This window comes from Monopterus albus, unplaced genomic scaffold (genome assembly GCF_001952655.1).
Source record: "Monopterus albus unplaced genomic scaffold, M_albus_1.0 scaffold441.1, whole genome shotgun sequence".
Lineage (NCBI taxonomy): Eukaryota > Metazoa > Chordata > Actinopteri > Synbranchiformes > Synbranchidae > Monopterus > Monopterus albus.
This window is the reverse complement of record NW_018128321.1, coordinates 110,326-128,860: the sequence shown is the minus strand read 5'-3', so window position 1 is coordinate 128,860 and position 18,535 is coordinate 110,326. Positions and strand designations below refer to the sequence as shown.

At 40.6% G+C, this 18,535-nt stretch overlaps 1 protein-coding gene across 3 annotated transcripts in view; it reads left to right on the top strand.

Moving 5' to 3' along the window:
* Positions 1-13,364: 13,364 nt before the first annotated feature.
* Positions 13,365-18,535, top strand: part of runx1 (RUNX family transcription factor 1) — a 71,502-nt gene continuing 66,331 nt past the window's right edge. For all 3 annotated transcript variants that reach the window (XM_020587159.1, XM_020587161.1, XM_020587164.1), the window contains exons 1-2: positions 13,365-13,435; positions 15,348-15,445. In XM_020587159.1, the coding sequence (XP_020442815.1) occupies positions 15,388-15,445 (58 nt within the window). In that variant the 5' untranslated portion in view covers positions 13,365-13,435; positions 15,348-15,387. The remainder of the gene's footprint in view (positions 13,436-15,347; positions 15,446-18,535) is intronic.

Sequence of the window (18,535 nt, the reverse complement as noted above, 5' to 3'; positions counted from 1 at the left end):
GCAAACAAGGAGACATGCTGTCTGTGGCTGCACACACACACACACACATTTCTTTCTCCTGCTGTTATTTTGTTATCAGCCTGCATCATATAAGTGTCAGTGCTCACAATAGGCACAGAGTCACCCCTCGCTGCTGCAAAACATGCACTGTTTATTACTCTGACTTATTCCCTTTTCCTGTGTGACCTGAGAATCTGTTAACAGCCACATCACACTTTGTCTAATAGGTTGACTGCAGAATCAGCATAGAGCAAATATACATAGATATATGACAAATATAAAAGAGAGAGCTGTCTTCGCACACATTAGTGAGATATGTGTGTCACTAGGCCCAGCAGCCACATGACAGGCTGACCTAACCACTCTTACCCAAGCAAAGAACAGATACTTTAGCCAGTTTAGTAACCAACCAGTACAATTTAACATAAACTGGAGAGTATTAGCGCTTCACTAATTTGCTATTAAACACTAAAACTTTGCTGTTTGCTTCAGTCTCAACTCAACATGTTTTTCATGTTTGTTCAGTATGTTATGCTACCTCTGACCTGTAAGGGTCACTTCAGACCCAATCCATGGTGCTGAGGTGATTCACATGCATATTGAGGAAACCAGCATACAGCTACATACAACAGATGAGTCACATTATCAAGACGCTTATAACATGAGTCAACAGCACACACAGTGGTGAAATATAAATTTTCCTCTATCCCAATTAATGTCTTTAGAAAGTTAGTGATGAATAATAATTTACAATACATATTATTTTTGTGGTAAGTATGTAAGCTGTCTTTAAAAGAAGCTTTACCTTATTGTGACACGTACAATGAAATTTTGTTTGGAGCCGAGGGACCCCGGGCCGCTGCATGCATACGTGCTGCCATCACTGGCAACTTGGGGGGGGTTCAGTGTCTTACCCAAGGACACTTCAACACGTGAACTGCAGGCACCGAGATTCAAACCTTCAACCTTCCGGTTGGGAGACAACTGCTCTACCCACCGTGCTGCTGAATGGGTTAAAGCAATAAACAGAGAGAGATTGGAAGACTAGGTATGATGTGTGATGTAATTTCAGTGTGTTTGCGCTTGTATATGACTATGACAGTATGATTTATTTAACTTAAACCAACATCATTTGGTAATTTGTATTCAAATGAAATGTGTGTGAGTGTTTGTTAACTTAGCAATTAGCTAGTAGCAGCTCACATAATATTGAAATCAGATGTTAAAGTTGCTAAGAAATGGATATTCCAGTAATATGCAACACTTCTGCCAGGACTCTGCAATTGTAAGTTGAATAGAAAAATTGAGCGTGCCTCAAGATGAGCATCTAAATATGCTGCCTTATGCTCTGGCAGGGGTGGTCAATCACATTCTTGGGGTTGCTGGTGCTGTAGGAACTGTGTAATGACTATTTAAAACTAATCAAGCAGCTCCTGAAATCCTTTCTCTTCTGTTTGTGTCCCTGAGGTGTTTATATGTCCAATAAAGGATATCTGACAATATGATATCACAGCCACCTGCCGCTCTTCTTAGCTCCTTTTACCTGTAATTACACTGTGTGTATGTGCTGGTGATATAATTATGGTGTTCAAGGTAGCGTGGCGATCTTGTGTCAGAAAACAGCCTGAAATTAACACACCAATGATCAGGTTGCTGCACGTGTGTGTGTGTTGCTTGATAATTAGCTGAAGCATCACAAATAGCTTTGATGTAAAAGAGCAGAGAGAGAGGAGAGAAAAGGAGAGACAGAGTGGACAGATGCAGGAGGTGTGTCCACGCCAAACATGCTGCAAACCAAAGAGTTACAAACCCCAGCATGTTACATATTGTTTGACAGACTCTCTCTATGTGTTTGTGTGTGGGTGTGGGAGGTGGCTGTTGCTGGTTGTTGACTCCAGGGCAAATAGTATCAGTAAAACTGCTCTTATTTTGATTATTTGACTCTTAGACAAATCTGTTACATGATTAATGCTACACTGGCTGTATGTCTTCAAAAACTGAATATGTGGCATAACTGCATAAAAACTTGTTAAACATATTGCTACTTTGCAGCTTTTGTTATGTTAGCACAGCTGACAAGGGTTTAATATCCAGTCAACTAGAAATGATTTTGTCTATTGCTTGTTCTTTTCAAAAACAATTAAGCTAATTTAAAGTTTTCAAATTTTAGAAAGTGTTGTAGTACACCACCTTTAGATCGGTCAAGTCAGACCTCTGGTTTAACCATGAAAGATCTGTCATTCTATTATTTTATTTATTTCAAATCAAATCAAATTTTATTTGTATAGCGCCAAATCACAACAAAAGTTATCTCAGGACACTTTACAAAGTAAGGTCTAGACCTTACTATTATCACTATTATTACAGAGGAAAAACCCAACAATTCCCCCGAGCAGCACTTGGCAACAGTGGGGAGGAAAAACTCCCTTTAATGGATGAAACCGCCCAACAGACCCCGGCTCTTGGTGGGCGGCCTTCTGCGTCGACCAGTTGGGGTGAGTGGATAGAGGAGAGAGAAAAGAAGCAACAAGACATAAACAATCAAACACTGGTCAGGTTGATGTGACTGCTCATCAGAGATGTAGAGCTCCAAAGCCAGGGCAACCTGCAGAAAGGTACAGAGAGAGAGAGAGAGAGAGAGAGGACATATTACAGGAGAGAGGAGACACAGAGTTAGTGATGTGTACGGTGGCATATAGAAGCATAGAGAGAGAGGAAAGGAGAGGAGAGAAACTCAGAGGTCACCAACTTTCTGCAGAGTCAATAGCTACAGACCTCCAAACTTCATGTGGCCTTCAGATCAGCTCAAGAACAGTTGGTAGAGAACTTCATGGAATGGGGTTCCATGGTCAAGCAGCTGCATCCAAGCCTTACATCACCAAGTGCAATGCAAAGCGTCAGATGCAGTGGTCTAAAGCACGCCGCCACTGGACTCTAGAGCAGTGGAGACGTGTTCTCTGGAGTGACGAATCATGCTTATCTGTCTAGCAATCCCATGGACAAGTCTGGGTTTGGCAGTTGCCAGGAGAACGGTACTTGTCTGACTGCATTGTGCCAAGTGTAAAGGTTGGTGGAGGGGGGATTATGATGTGGGGTTGTTTTTCAGGAGCTGGGCTTGGCCCCTTAGTTCCAGTGAAAGGAACTCTTAATGCCTCAGAATACCAAGATATTTTGGACAATTTCATGCTCCCAACTTTGTGAGAACAGTTTGGGGATGGCCCCTTCCTGTTCCAACATGACTGTGCACCAGTGCACAAAGCAAGGTCCATAAAGACATGGATGAGTGACTTTGGTGTGGAAGAACTTGACTGGCCTGCACAGAGTCTTGACCTCAACACGATAGAACACCTTTGGGATGAATTAGAGCAGAGACTGCAATCTGACCTCACAAATGTGCTTCTGGAAGATTGGTCAAAAATTCCCATTAACACACTCCTAAACCTTGTGGACAGCCTTGGGGTGGCTGTGGCTCATGAGGTAGGGCAAGTCGTCTTCTGACCAGCAAGTTGGTGGTTCAAATGCCTAAGTGTCCCTGAGCAAGACACTGAACCCCGAATTGCTCCCGGTGGCTTGACTAGCGTTGTTGTGTGGCAGCCTTGTTGTCATCGTTGTGTGAATGTATGGGTGAATGGTGTATGATCTACTGTAAAGCGCTTTGGCCAGTGCAACACACTGTGAAAAATGCGCTATATAAGTACAGTCCATTTACCATTCTCAGAAGAGTCGAAGCTGTTATAGCTGCAACAGGTGGGCCAACGTCATATTAAACCCTATGGATTAATAATCAGTTGTTACTCAAGTTCATTTGCATGTGAAAGCATATTTTTCCATCAGATATAATGCAACAATTCAATAATAACAAATGAGATGCACATTGCTGAACTTAGATGAACATTTAACACTAATGGATTATGAAAAAATTGAAATGATTGTAAGTATTTGAAAATAAAAGATAAGCATGGTCTCTATTTGCTACTGCACTTCCCTTTTTATTTTAAATTTAAAAAATGCCAAGAAGTAATCAAAAAACTAAACTGTAAAACAAAAACAAAAAAACACTGACAAGTCTGACTGCAGACAGTTTTTATTAATTGAACTCATGAGCCCAGACATTGACCAAAGCCGATTATCAAAAAATGCCAAATACTGGCCCAATTAATTGGCCAGTCAACTAAACAGTCTATCACTACTTGGGGTGCTGATGTTAAAAACAATAAATAACCATTAACATACAGTATTTCTAGTGTTGCAATAAATCTTAAAGTCATAAAGGCTAAATAAAAGCTAATGTACACAGTCTAACAAGACATTATAATTTCTTATAAGAATCATTACTTAGCCACATTTTTAAGAACTATTTGTACCGTAGGATCAAAGAAGAAGATGCTTTTACTGGATGTAGCTATTGCAGACATGTTCCTGTGTGACTTTCACCTCTAGAGTGTGTTTTGTGTAGTCGTGAGGCCATTAGTGCATTAGTGGCATGACATCCCACATGTCAGATAATCAGCTTGTAATGCTGTTAGTTCATTTAAGATGTCAAGTCTTGAGGCAATTTTAGCTATTGCGCACACACACACACACACACACACACACACACACGATCATTGCATTGTTATTGTAGAAGTGGTTGTTAATGTAGTCATTAACACACTCTCACACAATTTACAGTAAGTGTGCCATCCAGTTGTTGCTTTTAAATTCACTAATTATGTCATAAACGACAAATGCAAACACACTGTAAAAGTGCAGTCCAACCCTAAACCATAATGCTGGTCATTATATTGTAAGCACTCACACACATACACTTATACATTTGCAAATGTGACATCAGATCTGCAAAGCCTTTAAATTTAGCAATCATGTCATAAATGTGAAATATACAATGTGCAGTAATGCTCAATGAGATGCCACCGGAGTGGATCGTCAGCAGCGTTAGTCCTCGTTACGAGAGGAGGACCACATGTGTCTCAGTAATAAAGTTCCCTCTCTCTCTGAGCCATATATCAATCACGTTGGTGATTCCTCAGGGCAATGTTGATCATTCAGAGAATGTTAACAGTAAATGTGTCATTTTGTTACCCAAACAGGAAACTTCCATGCTCTACTTTAACAAGAACAACAAGAAGAAAAACGTTATTAAGGTAAATTTTAAATTACAGTAGACACTGTTTGACATTAACACATAAAGCAGAACATCTCTGGTTTTCAGTACTTTTGTTTTTGTTGTAGTTACAACATCACCTGCTATAGTATTTGTGACGTAGAAAAGACATTGGATATACAGTAGATCACATGTTACAGACAGGTGAAAGGTGGGTGTTAAAAGACCGCCCTAAAAGTAATACATCACAGTCTAGATATGAATTTGAACTACAGTACCAGCAAGCTACAGCAAATGCATCTCTTTCTGTTATCTTAGTGTCCTCAACCATTTCTAAAAAAAAAAAAAGTCTCTCTAAAACAAGTTACTAACTTTACTCAAAAGTTGTAGGGTATAAATAAAATATAAAATCATACAACTTCTCAAAAAAGAAAACAAACAAACAAACAAAACCTTTAACACACTCACACTCACACACAAATTCCCTGAAAGCCACGTGGGACCAATTATCACATTCAGTGTGCTCTGTTTGCCAAGTCCAAATCGCTATAATGACACACACACATACACACACAGAGGAAGAGAGAGAAAGAGAGTTACAGTAAATGCTCAGACAGTCACCTCATTAGCCTTAAGCTGGCATAAAGCTTCCATGTGTGTATACTGTATGTACTGAATCATCTGAACTGTTTCCCTTTATTTTACATGATGATGTCCAGTTCAGACTATTGTGTCCGCTTAAAGTCTCCTAATGCAAAATTCTAAATACATGCCAAATTGGCGTATATTTAAAGGGGTGTTGGCTATATATAAATTTACTATGTCAGCACTATGGCCAAAACTTGTTTTATGCTACAAAAACAGAGGAGAATAAGAGATTTACACAATTCCCATTGTAACACTATGATTTACTAGATATTCAAAATTTATATTAATGGTTGACCAATATGGGTTTGGAGCCAATCCCAGCTGACATTGGGCGAGAGGCGGGGTACACCATGGAAAGGCCGCCAGTCTACTACAGGGCTGACATGTAGACAAACAACCACACAGACTCACACTCACTCCTACGAGCAATTCAGAGTCACTAGTCAACCTAAGCTGCATGTCTTTGGACTGTGGGAGGAAGCCAGAGTATCTGGAGAGAACCCACGCAAGCACAGGCAGGACATGCAAACTCCGCACAAAAAGGCACCGGGTCGGCCAGGGCTTGAACATGGAACCTTCTTGCTGTGACAGCACTAACCACCTCGCCATTGTGTCACCTGTGCAATAGCAGCTTATCATATTTATTTTTATAACAACAGATCATTTAATGTAAAAAAAAACACTGATTATATCAAAAGCTGTGTGTACAATATTGGTCTAACACTGAGCATTGTCTGTAGCAAGCACATACAGCTAACGTTAGGTTCAAGGATTTTATTGTCAATTCACCATATGTGCAGGACATACAGAAATTGAGATACCGTTTCTCCCTCACCTAGTATTGGGTGCCATAACATTTAGGAACTAAAAAAGAATAAAGCAGAATAAAAATAGGATAGAATACAATAGAATAAGAACTGAATTGACATAATTAGGACAAATCTAAGCAGTACAGCCAATACTCAAAACTGAGTACAGTCAGTGACAGTCAGTTATAGTAAACAAGAGCCATAGGCTAACAATCTAACATGCTAACAAGCTAAGACTAACAGCTTACTTTACTCTGCTGTGACCCAAGTACATGAACAAAGGAGACAAGCCATGCACAGCTGGTGTAGTATCAGCATGGACGGAGAGCGAGTCTGTACGAGTTGTGAGACCAGCAGCACATCCAGCTATCGGTTAGGATAAGGGGCTAGGGAGTGGATTATATCAATGAGTGTCCTCACAATTATAGAAGGACAAAAATCTCTCTGTTTGTGATGTAATATATCCCAACATCTCACAGCTCCACTAGCATGTATGTGCTTGTCTGTAGAGAAAAGGCTGTGTGCATGTGTGTGTGTTCAGGAGGAGGTGTTTTACTGGAAAAACCCCCTCCTACTGCTGACTCATCAAAATGGAGGCAATGGAATCTCCTTCACAGCTCTCTGCGAAACACACACAAACACCTTAACATTCATCCTTTATGATTATCTTTTAATGCTCTAAATCCTCCTCTGATGATCTTTTCTGTGTTTTTCTGCAGTCTCACACACACAGGTGCACACATGCAACCACACAAGCGTCTACAGTTATGTTTGTGCCACCACTGGAACAAAGAGGCCTTATTGGTCCTTCAAGAACAGTGCTGTTTAGACGCTGCCTCATCATTGACATCTGGTAGACTGAGCAGGATGGCTTAACTATTGCTCACCCATGGCATCATCAGAGTTCAGTGGAGCACAGGAATAAAAATCCTGTCAGTTTATGTGCGTGTCGGTCTCCTGGTAAGTAATCTGATCCGGTACTGTTACAGATAGATCTATTCGGCCCCAGTTGACACAACTAGACACCAGTTGGTAGTGACACAGACTTTAACAATAAACCATTGTTTGATCCATGGTTACAACACTTAAGATTCCAGTCATAGGTGATTTGACAACACCTGTGGTAATTTAGCTGTTATTAATGCTTTCTGATCAAAATAGTACCTATATTGACCACTGGATTGAGAGGAAACTATTTTAGCCCTCACGTGTCTTCCTAAGCAATAATATCAGCCCCCATAAAAACATTTTTGCACTTCCAGTTCTCTCACCCAAGAGTCATTGAGGTTTTTTGAATGGGATTTGGTTAGACGCCTGAAATAAGATCTGAGGTTAATACAAGACCAATATGTTTTCACATTTTGTTCTACAACATATGACATGTCAGATTTTTTAATGCTTTTAAGTGTCTTTAAAAAGGCAGAGTGGCTAAATTAGAGACTACAGAGGCTTCTTATGAGTTCAGCTTTTCATTTATAAGAGGAAAAATGCATTTTTCATTTTTCACATTGCATAGTCCATCTTCAGTGATTGTTAACAGTAGCTAAAGTTGAGTAGTACAATGATCATTATTTCAGTCTAGTCTTGTGACCTGGTTCTTGTTAAGGAAAATTAATTAAGGGGGAAGTAATTGCTTTGTTAATGCCAGAATTTTGGCTCCACAAAAGTAAACACTAAAGATAATAATGTCTGTAAAGCTTCATAAAAGCTTCCTTTGTTAGTGAACAAATCCCAGACTGTATTGAAGGAATACTGTGCATATGTATGACTGAAGGTGTTATCAATTCACATATTTGTAAGAAAGATCGTCACACAAGACAATTTACTGATGGTCAAGACAAGGAAACAAAAAACAAAAACAACATTCACCTGGAAGATTACACTCAATGTACTGTTATTTTACATCAACTTAATCTGTTTTATACTGTCCCTCCCTCATGTTATAACTGGTATACGCACACATAAATGGTAATCTGCTGTTTCTGCAGCATAAAACTGATCTAACTTCAAACTGTTAAGGATTACAAATGGTGTAATTTAAAAGGGTGTAATCAATGGACAGCTGCTGTGTGTGTGTGTGTGTGTGTGGGGGGGTCCAGACAGCCAATTGAGAGAACATCTTTTCCTCTGTTGCTTAGCTGCTTCCCCTCCGTCTCCATTTCAACCATTTCCCACTATCCCTCCTCACCTTCCCTCTGTCACAGTTTTGCAATGACAGTAATGACTGTATACAAACAAAACTTCATACATGAACCTACTAGATTGCCAGCCACTGGGGAAGGAGTCACTCTCCTGTTGCCAGCTGTGATGCAAGATATACAGCAACTAACGACACCCTGATTTTGCTTTAAGTGAAGGTATTTAATATTTGAGACAGAGTCATGATACAGAGTGTGGCAGCAGCACTGATTACATTATTCAGGATATTTAAATTCAATTACTCTAAAAGCAAAACATTTCCAGGAATTCCCTCCATTTGGTTATTGTGAAGTGGAATACCTCATTAGTGGTATTCAGAGCTTGGAACATTAAAATTCCAGTTTGAAAAAGGGGAAGTGAAAAAGCATAAATAAAGAAACAAACGACAGCATGCAGGAGGCAAGACATGACGCAGACACATAACCAGTTTATAAACAACAGTCTCTTGCTGTACCTTAAATTTGTCTGCCAATTCTCAATGAGACCCAACGCCGATTCAACATGCCGAATCAGCCGAAAAGCCACCAAGTGCCAAAGGTGCAGGACACACTGGGAAGACAAGCCCCAGCAAATGCTCACCAACGGTCCGACGGTGGCCAATGGCTGACTGTTAGCTTGGTGTGTCGTGCCCCTAATGGAGGCTTAAATAACCTCACAGACCAGTATTAAAAATAATTGCAAAGACACACAGAGGAATTTCACCCAAAGTTATTGGGTAGTTGAAATAATAGCTTATTGTTGAAAGAAAATGGTTAATATATTTTAATAATTTCTTAACTTTAAAAAATGTTCTTAGAATTGAGTTAAAATTGAATTTCTTGTAGCTAGCTAGTCAAACCATTGCCTGGAATAGACCCCGGGTTTTCCCTAACTTAGCAAAGTGTAGGCGCAGTGTCTAAGTGTTTTTGCGGAGCACCTAACCAGAATGAATGGAAAAAGGAGGCATACACACATACTCAATTTCATCCACCCGGGGCTTTTGCTTTTACAGCTTTATCAGTCTGGTATGCCCAAATCTGGTCATGTAGGTAATTCAGTTCACTCTGCAATTGAATGGTGACCAGTGAAGAAAGACAGCCGCTGGCCAGCATCCGAATTGCAGCTTTAAATCTATTTTGTCTTGTTTGTGTGTTAAATTTAAAGGCCACTTCAACTGCTGTATTTTAGCAGCTGGCAAGAACACATGCAGCAACATGCCCATGCACGCGCACACACACACACACACACACACACACACACACATGTGAGCAGGACCTAGACATGGTGGGGTTTGATGTCGTGGGAGCTCTGCGGGGTGTAAAGGAGAATGTGTGTGTGTGTGTGGGGGGGGTGAATAAGATCAGGAGGATGACAGAGGGAGTGATGGGGTGGATGGCGGACAACTATTCATGCAACCAGACCTGCAGATACTCAAGAATAAGTTCAACTTCAGTACTTTTCCTTTATTTCATCACAGCTTTTCTTTTTATTTCCACACTATTCCCACAAGTCAAAAGACATAAAAGAGGTTAACTGGTTACTTTAATCTGTCCATAGATGTAACTAATAGTAAATGCATATAACTGAAAGTTATATGCCCCATAGCTGAGTGATTATGGGACAACACACCATATACTCCTTTGGGGTCATTGAAAAAGAAGCATTGATGTGGTTCCACCCAGCAGTTGTTAAATTTATATAGTCTATGCTAGAGAGTCATAATGGCTATATACACTACTGCTGCAATGGACAAAAATAGTTTGGCTATAAAAAGTGTCACAGAAAAATTGGACAAATGTAATTGTGTATTTACTAGCATTTTAGTACAATCACTTCCTTTTGGTTTATTATTTGATTCCATACAAGCCCAAGACCATTACTTAATATCACATACAGTAGTTGGTTTTACTATTGGGGACAATATTGTGCTCTCTCTTTCTCTTTTTTATAATGATAACTGACTCACTCCTGTGTCTGTGTCTGACCCCAATGTGACCCAGGAAGTTGCAGCTGGAGGTCATGTTTTGTCTGTGAGGGGTCAGGGTTAAGTGGGTGAGCAGTGTCCCACTGAACTCTCCCAGGACATAGAGTAGGACGTTTACTGCTCTGCTTCCTGGCCCACTCGTGTGTCCTGAGGGATTTGGGTCGAACTTTGATGCTTGATCCAATATGAAGCTTGACAAAGGACGCACATTTTTTTAAAATTCATTTTCCTATATAGTCCACATTTAATGCAAAATACCACAACAATGAATGCATATTATTTTTGTGGTAAGTATGTAAGCTGTCTTTAGAAGAAGCTTTACCTTATTTTGACACATACAATGAAATTTTGTTTGGAGCTGAGGGCCCCAGGCTGCTGAGTGCATACACACCGCCATCATGGGCAACTTGGAGGGTTCAGCGTCTTGCCCAAGGACACTTCAAAATGTGTTACTGCAGGCCCAGAGATTCGAACTTTCAACCTTCCGGCTGGGAGACGAGTGCTCTACTCACCGCATAACTGTCGCCCCGATTTAGTTTGAGAGTCACAGTGCATCCGAAACCTAAACCTGCTGAGGTGGGGCAGCAGCTGTCCTCATATTGTGCGCGTGAGTTTGCGTTGAAGCGGCTAAGGTGGAATTAAGGTGGGGTCGAAGTGTGTCACTGCAGGTGTTGGGGTGTAAAGAGGTGTGGGTCTTAGGGTCAAGTTGCCTGTGGGCGTGTGTGTTTGTTTCAACCCTCCACTTGAAAGGCTGATTACAGGTACTTTACTAGCAGGTGTTAAAACTGTAATCACACACATACAGTGGGTACGGAAAGTATTCAGCCCCCCTTAAATTTTTCACTCTTTGTTATATTGCAGCCATATGCTAAAATCATTTAAGTTCATTTTTTTCCTCATTAATGTACACACAGCACCCCATATTGACAGAAAAACACAGACTTTTTGACATTTTTGCAGATTTATTAAAAAAGAAAAACTGAAATATCACATGGTCATAAGTATTCAGACCCTTTGCTCAGTATTTAGTAGAAGCACCCTTTTGAGCTAATACAGCCATGAGTCTTTTTTGGGAATGATGCAACAAGTTTTTCACACCTGCATTTGGGGATCCTCTGCCATTCCTCCTTGCAGATCCTCTCCAGTTCTGTCAGGTTGGATGGTAAACGTTGGTGGACAGCCATTTTCAGGTCTCTCCAGAGATGCTCAATTGGGTTTAAGTCAGGGCTCTGGCTGGGCCATTCAAGAACAGTCACGGAGTTGTTGTGAAGCCACTCCTTGGTTATTTTAGCTGTGTGCTTAGGGTCATTGTCTTGTTTGAAGGTGAACCTTCGGCCCAGTCTGAGGTCATGAGCACTCTGGAGAAGGTTTTCGTCCAGGATATCCCTGTACTTGGCCGCATTCATCCTTCCCTCGATTGCAACCAGTCATCCTGTCCCTGCAGCTGAAAAACACCCCCATAGCATGATGCTGCCACCACCATGCTTCACTGTTGGGACTGTATTGGACAGGGGATGAGCAGTGCCTGGTTTTCTCCACACATACCGCTTAGAATTAAGGCCAAAAAGTTCTATCTTGGTCTCATCAGACCAGAGAATCTTATTTCTCACCACCTTGGAGTCCTTCAGGTGTTTTTTAGCAAACTCCAAACTGGTGTTGAGCCGGAGATATTTATCTCCCTCGGTGGTGTTTCAGTCAACACCAGTCAGGCAGAACTGATGAAGCCTCTTGGATGAGAGGTGAAATGTCTTCAACCTAGAAACCTAGTCCAGTTGATTTTTTCTAAGTTTTTCAGCCTACTATGACCTGGATGACTGAGAATCTGCATAGACAACATAGCCACTAGTCTCCTCATTTTAATTTTTAATGGCACTTTAAATTAGACTGAAGAAGAAGCATGGATTAACACTGTTCAATTTCTAGCTAAAAATATTTACAAGTGCAGTTATGTCTATTTACTCTAACCTAAAGTTTGACCTATGTGGCTGAACCCAACCCAAACCAGCAATATCAGAGATAAAACTATTGTACCTTCATCACACTCACAAACACGCACAAGTGTGACCACAATGATCTGACAGTCAGACCTGCAGTGAGGCTTGATGATGAAGAGGTGACTCACTCACTATTTCTAGCCCCTGCTACACACACACAAACCACAAACGCACATATGGGCGCTCAAGAACACACACCACAATGCCCTCTCCCTCCATTTCACTCACTCTAACCACAGCTACTTCCTCAGTGAAAACTGCTGGCTGAGGGGGGCAGGTGGCTAGTTTGATTACACACACACATGACACCACTCACATGTGTACTCTAAAGCCACAATGCCAGATTAATAGAAGCCAAACTTGGTGGCTTGTGATGCTGATAAAGACAAGCTCTCTTCAGTGAATGTCATGCAGAGTGAACTCTGAAGACAAAAAGTCATCAGCAGGGGGATTTGGAGAACCACAAACCAAAACCAGAGAGTGAGAGAGAGAGTCATAAAGAGCACAGAGAGATAAAGGAAGATGCATATGGCATCAGAGAGAAAGAGCGGAAACAGACAAGAGCTGTGAACAACGCATGAAACAGAGAACGATACCAGAAGTAGAGAACGAAAAAGAAAGAATGAGAGGGTTTTGTGGATTCATGTGCACCTGAGTCACTGATCCACAAGGATCTTTTTCTACCAGCACTTCACAGGACTGGGACACTTCAGTTGGGGTAAGAATAACACCACCACAGCCTCTTCATTACTACTATTTATGCTTGGATTCTGCCTTTGCTGTTGTATAGTATATTAACATTTACTACTTCTGTTCATTTCACTTCTCTGTGATTCATTTCTAAACATCATTAGTGCATTCAAACCTGTTAATATCTCCGCTAAATAAGTGGCAGAGCTGATACACATTACCTTCCTTCCTGCCACCTGCCATTCTCAAACACTATGATAGACTGGGCTTCATTTCAGCAACATCTACCTCATTTGTGCATATTTCCCTCCAAATCTGCGCAGGTGGCTCATAGTAACCGAGCACTCGAGTCAAGCCGAACTCTGAGCTTGTGACCATTAATCTTATATTTTTATACTTTGTTTTTGTGCATATATTTTAAATATATTTTTCCATTTTTTTCAAAAGAGAAATATTTGACAGGACTAATGGGTAAATCTGCAAAAGCCAAGACTTAAAAAACAAAAACAAAACAAAACTCGGGGTCAAGGTTCAGGGTTTTCCCTACCATAGAAAGGCTTAGGCGCAGCACCTAAGTGTTTTTTTTCAGAGCGCCTAAGCTGAATGAATGTAAAAAGGCAATATATCAGAATGAATGTAAGTAGTGACGTGATCTCAAAATGAAATGTAAGCTGGCGATAGGAATGACCTGTCAAACAGTCAGTGTTTGGACAAATGCTTTTGGATATTTCTCTGTACTGTCAACTCAGGATGGTAGTTAGAGTCAATGATAAGGTTAGCCTCCACAGAGACTACATGAAGTAGGATATAAATTTAATGGGGAGTAATTCTCACAGAGGGTAACAACAGAGCAGAAGGTAGCCTGTTTTACAAGTAAAGAAATGCTAATGTTGCTGAATTAGTTAAGTTACATTAGTCAAGGAAGCTAGTTAGTAAACATTACACAATTATACAATGTTATAAATATAAGTTTACATTTTTAAATCCCCCAAACAAACAAACAAACGCCTAAGCCATGTGAAAACCCGGGTAAAACCTTGCACGTTCTCCTCACTTTTATTGTTTCAGGTTGTTTTTCTTGCTGAAGCCTGTTTGTCCACTTTTATACCTACAAACCACACAGTCCAACCACAGTCTGATCTGCTGGCCAGTGAGCAGCTCCGCTGGAGACCAACTGCTCCAGTCAATGAAGTTTGCATATGCTCATGCTAATACAATATAACCTGGTAGATCCAAAGTGAACAAAGGCGGGCATGAAATATTAAAGGGTCAGCAGGTTCTCTTTCAGGTCATTGGGTCAGTTTTATTGGACACAACTAAACACAAGGCCATACAGAGAAATGAACCGTAGACTATCTGAGCTCTTCTCATAAAAAATGCAAATTATGAGGTAAAAAGTGAATCATTTTCCTTACTGAAAAAAACCTCCCAAAACACACATATAAAATGGAAATATGAGACAGCGCACTAGAGAGCACACTCCCTTTCACACCTACGCAAATGCAGAGCAAGGGTGGTTGATTTCCATATTAACACTAATCACACTTGTGCAAATGAGCACAGCAGACTATGGATGGTTTCTCATTTAACCCTGAGCTCCTGTAGGTGCTAAATATAAGTTACAACTTCCTTTAAGTAATTTTACCCATTTAAAAAAAGGCACCTAATCTGTCTGAAAACCTAGGGAAACAAAATGTCTTTGTCATTCACTTTTAACTGTTCCCCACACTGAAATGACCCTAAAATGTCAGTCTAAAGTGGGATTTTGGACATTGTGATTTGCATACATGCATTTCTTCACAGTCACCCAAATACAGCAAATAAATGTGGTTTGGGGTAAAGACTTTGGTCATGACTGTTGATGGTTCAGCTTGTTGGAGGATCTCATACTGACTTCTCACTGTCTGGGTGTGTGTGATTTTTTTAAAATCTCTGTACAGGGGGGCAGAGAAGAAGACATATCAAAAGAATTATCATTTTATGGCATCCAACAATATCTTTGAGTCTCTGCCATTCAATCAGCCAGCTTTTTTACGAGGTAAGTGCATTTTTCTGTGTGTGTTGACTGTGTAGAGTCAAATATTTAGCTGCTCTCTTGGGTTTTTTGAGTATTTTGTTATGATGGATGAATTCAGGATCAGGAATGCGCCTCATCTGGGCTGAAATCTAAATCTGCATCCGTTTGTGCATTCATCAAATGGTGCTTTGTATTCAAACATTTCAGAATTTGGGGTGCTGCTACATAGGTCAAGGTCAAAGTGTTTATTTGTCATATGCACAGTTAGGAAACGTGTTGCCCTGTACAATGAAATTCTTACTTTGCCGTCCACATGAATGCCCATCCATCCATCCATCCATCCATCCATTTTCTATACCACTTAGTCCCAAACGAGGTCACGGGGAATGCCACAAATGAAATATAAAGTAGATAAATAAGTAACACAAAATCAAAGGCACTTTAAGCAGCAAATGCAGAGATATAATAAAAAATATATAAGAATATAATAAGAGAATGCATGCTGCATGGGAGCAGCATGTGCTGTGTGTCCGGTATACTGCTCTGAATGCTGGCCAGCACCACTCTCTCAAAACACTTCGTAATGATTGGGGTGAGTGCCACTGGCCTGTAGTTTTTCAGGCAGGTGATCGGGCTCTTCTTGGGAAGTGGGACGATGGTTGTGGTCTTAAAGCAGGTGGGAATGATGCTCTGGCTGAAGGAGAGGTTAAAGATGGTGGTGAGAACAATAGCCAGCTCGCTGGCACATGTCCTGAGAGCCCTCCCAGGGATGTTGTCCGGTCATGCTGCTTTGTAGGGGTTGATCTTCCTCAGGACTGTTCGCACCTGGCTTGGTGAGACAGTTAGTGGAGGGGAGGGGGGGGGTTGAGTGGTCTCAGTGTGTTTGTGCCTCCTCTCTGTGCTGTGGCTGGAGGTCTCAAAGCAGGTGTAGAAGGTGTTGAGGTCATCCAGCAGGCTGTTTGTGGAGCTGATGATGGTGGTGGTCCTGTAGTCTGATGTGCTGCAGGACTTGCCACATCCGTCCGGAGTCAGCAGTAGAATAGAAGCCATTCAGCTCCTCTCTGTACTGTCTCTTGGCTGCTGTGATGGCTTTCCTCAGTCTGTACTTCGCAGCTTTGTACTCCGTCTCATTGCCTGATCTGAATGCATGAGAGCGAGCATGCAGCATGTGGCGTACCTGACTGTTTATCCAGGGCTTCTGGTTGGGAAACCTCCTGACTTGTATGGTGGGCACATAGGGGCTATAACTATATCTTTTTACGTTAGAAGCCTTAATCCTTTTGTCAGATCCAATTTTTGTTGACATTCATGTTTGCAAGTGTAACCAGCTCTGATTTGAACACTGCTGAGCTCAAAACTGCCATGAATGTGCAGATTTAACTGAAATGTGAGCCTTGTGCGTGCATTTATAAAGGTAATCAATATGGTAATCTGTGCGACAAATTGCACAATTTTGTGAGGGGCCAGCACTGAAAGAAATGCTGAAAAAACCCATATGAATTGCAATCTGACTGTGCTGACGGCACTCCCATATTTAGCCACCAGATATGAATCAGCTTTAGGATCACCTATGGAAATGACCCAGATCTGATTTGAAGAAGTCTGATTTGGTTTGTTTATACATCTATGAAAAAAATCACATCCCAGTCACTTGAAAGAGAAAAAATTGCATTTCACTTCAGCGGGTGATCAATAAAGTATTATTATTATTAACAATTACCTGCTAGGTAGAGGGGTTGGAATGGCCTATCATAACCTATCACCTCTTGGTACATTCAATTTACCACAGAACTTGGAAGTCAGAGCTGGGAATGAAGTGAGTTCCAGTTTCAGTTACCATAATAACAGTTTGAGCCAGGTTAGCCATAATTGGCACATACAGCCACTGTACCAACATGTTCACAGATAGAAGTCAGACAGTACTGTGTATACGACTGTTTTAATGACACACAAATGAGACATTAGCTATAATAAACAGCATAGTACTACAACGTTTTACTGCTGATGCACGGAGCAGCCATCTTGGATTTTAAGGTTGGGGTTGGTGACATTCTACCGACTTTGTATGTTGGAACTCAGACTTCAGGGTGCGTTCCAGCTGAAATTTGTGACAGGAGATTCAGACTTCCTAGTTCAAATGGAAAACACCATCTATCCCAGTATATTCACACTCACATGTGAAAAACCTAATTTTCCTGCTGTTAGGTTACATCTAGGTAGGTAGGTAGGACTTTATTGATCCCGCACTGGGGAAATTCCAATGTTCCAGCAGCAATAGAGAGCAGCAACAAAACTCCATAAGAACAAACACCACACACATATATTGAGAAACAGATTCCAAAATATCTAAAACCAAACAGAATATAGTATTTAAGAGACAATCAAGAACAAGAATGATCATCCCACAATTAATTCCTGAGAACAAGAAAAAATATAGTATTCAAGAGAACAAGAAATCAAGAACAAGAATATTACTCCCATAATTAATCCCACAATGGGGGAAATACCTGTATTTCAGCTATGAGGATCTCTGAAAAACTACTCAAAAATACCTAAAACAAGACAATATAAAGTATTCGAGAAAAGTCAAGGACAAGAATTTACAATGCATTTTACCCCAGGATTTGAGTATTGCACTTGAGTTGACTATTGCATAGTCCCTCATAATTTTACCTAGCTTATCACTGTAGTGATATATTATACATTCTGATAGCTGTGGGGAGAAATGACCTACGGTAATGCTCCTTCTTGCACTAGGGATGTAGCAGTCTTGTGGTAGGACTGAAAGAACTGTTCAGAGCCTCCACTGTGTGGTGCAGGGGATTTTTGATTTGATTTGATTTATTCTTTCAAGCATGTAAAGACAGTTAATACTGTATGTCAACACACATAATTTTACACATATCCAACAAATGCTAATCCAATATCAATTTGCTTATACCTAGTACATGCTTGAATGGAGTAGGAAGAAGTCAGACTTATCCAGTCCTACCCCATGACTTCATCTTACCATCATTGGTTTGCAAGCAGTATCTTTACATAAATAATTCTCTTCTACACCACACAAGTAATATACTAAAAAATTATAACAGAGTGTTAACATTCATTCAG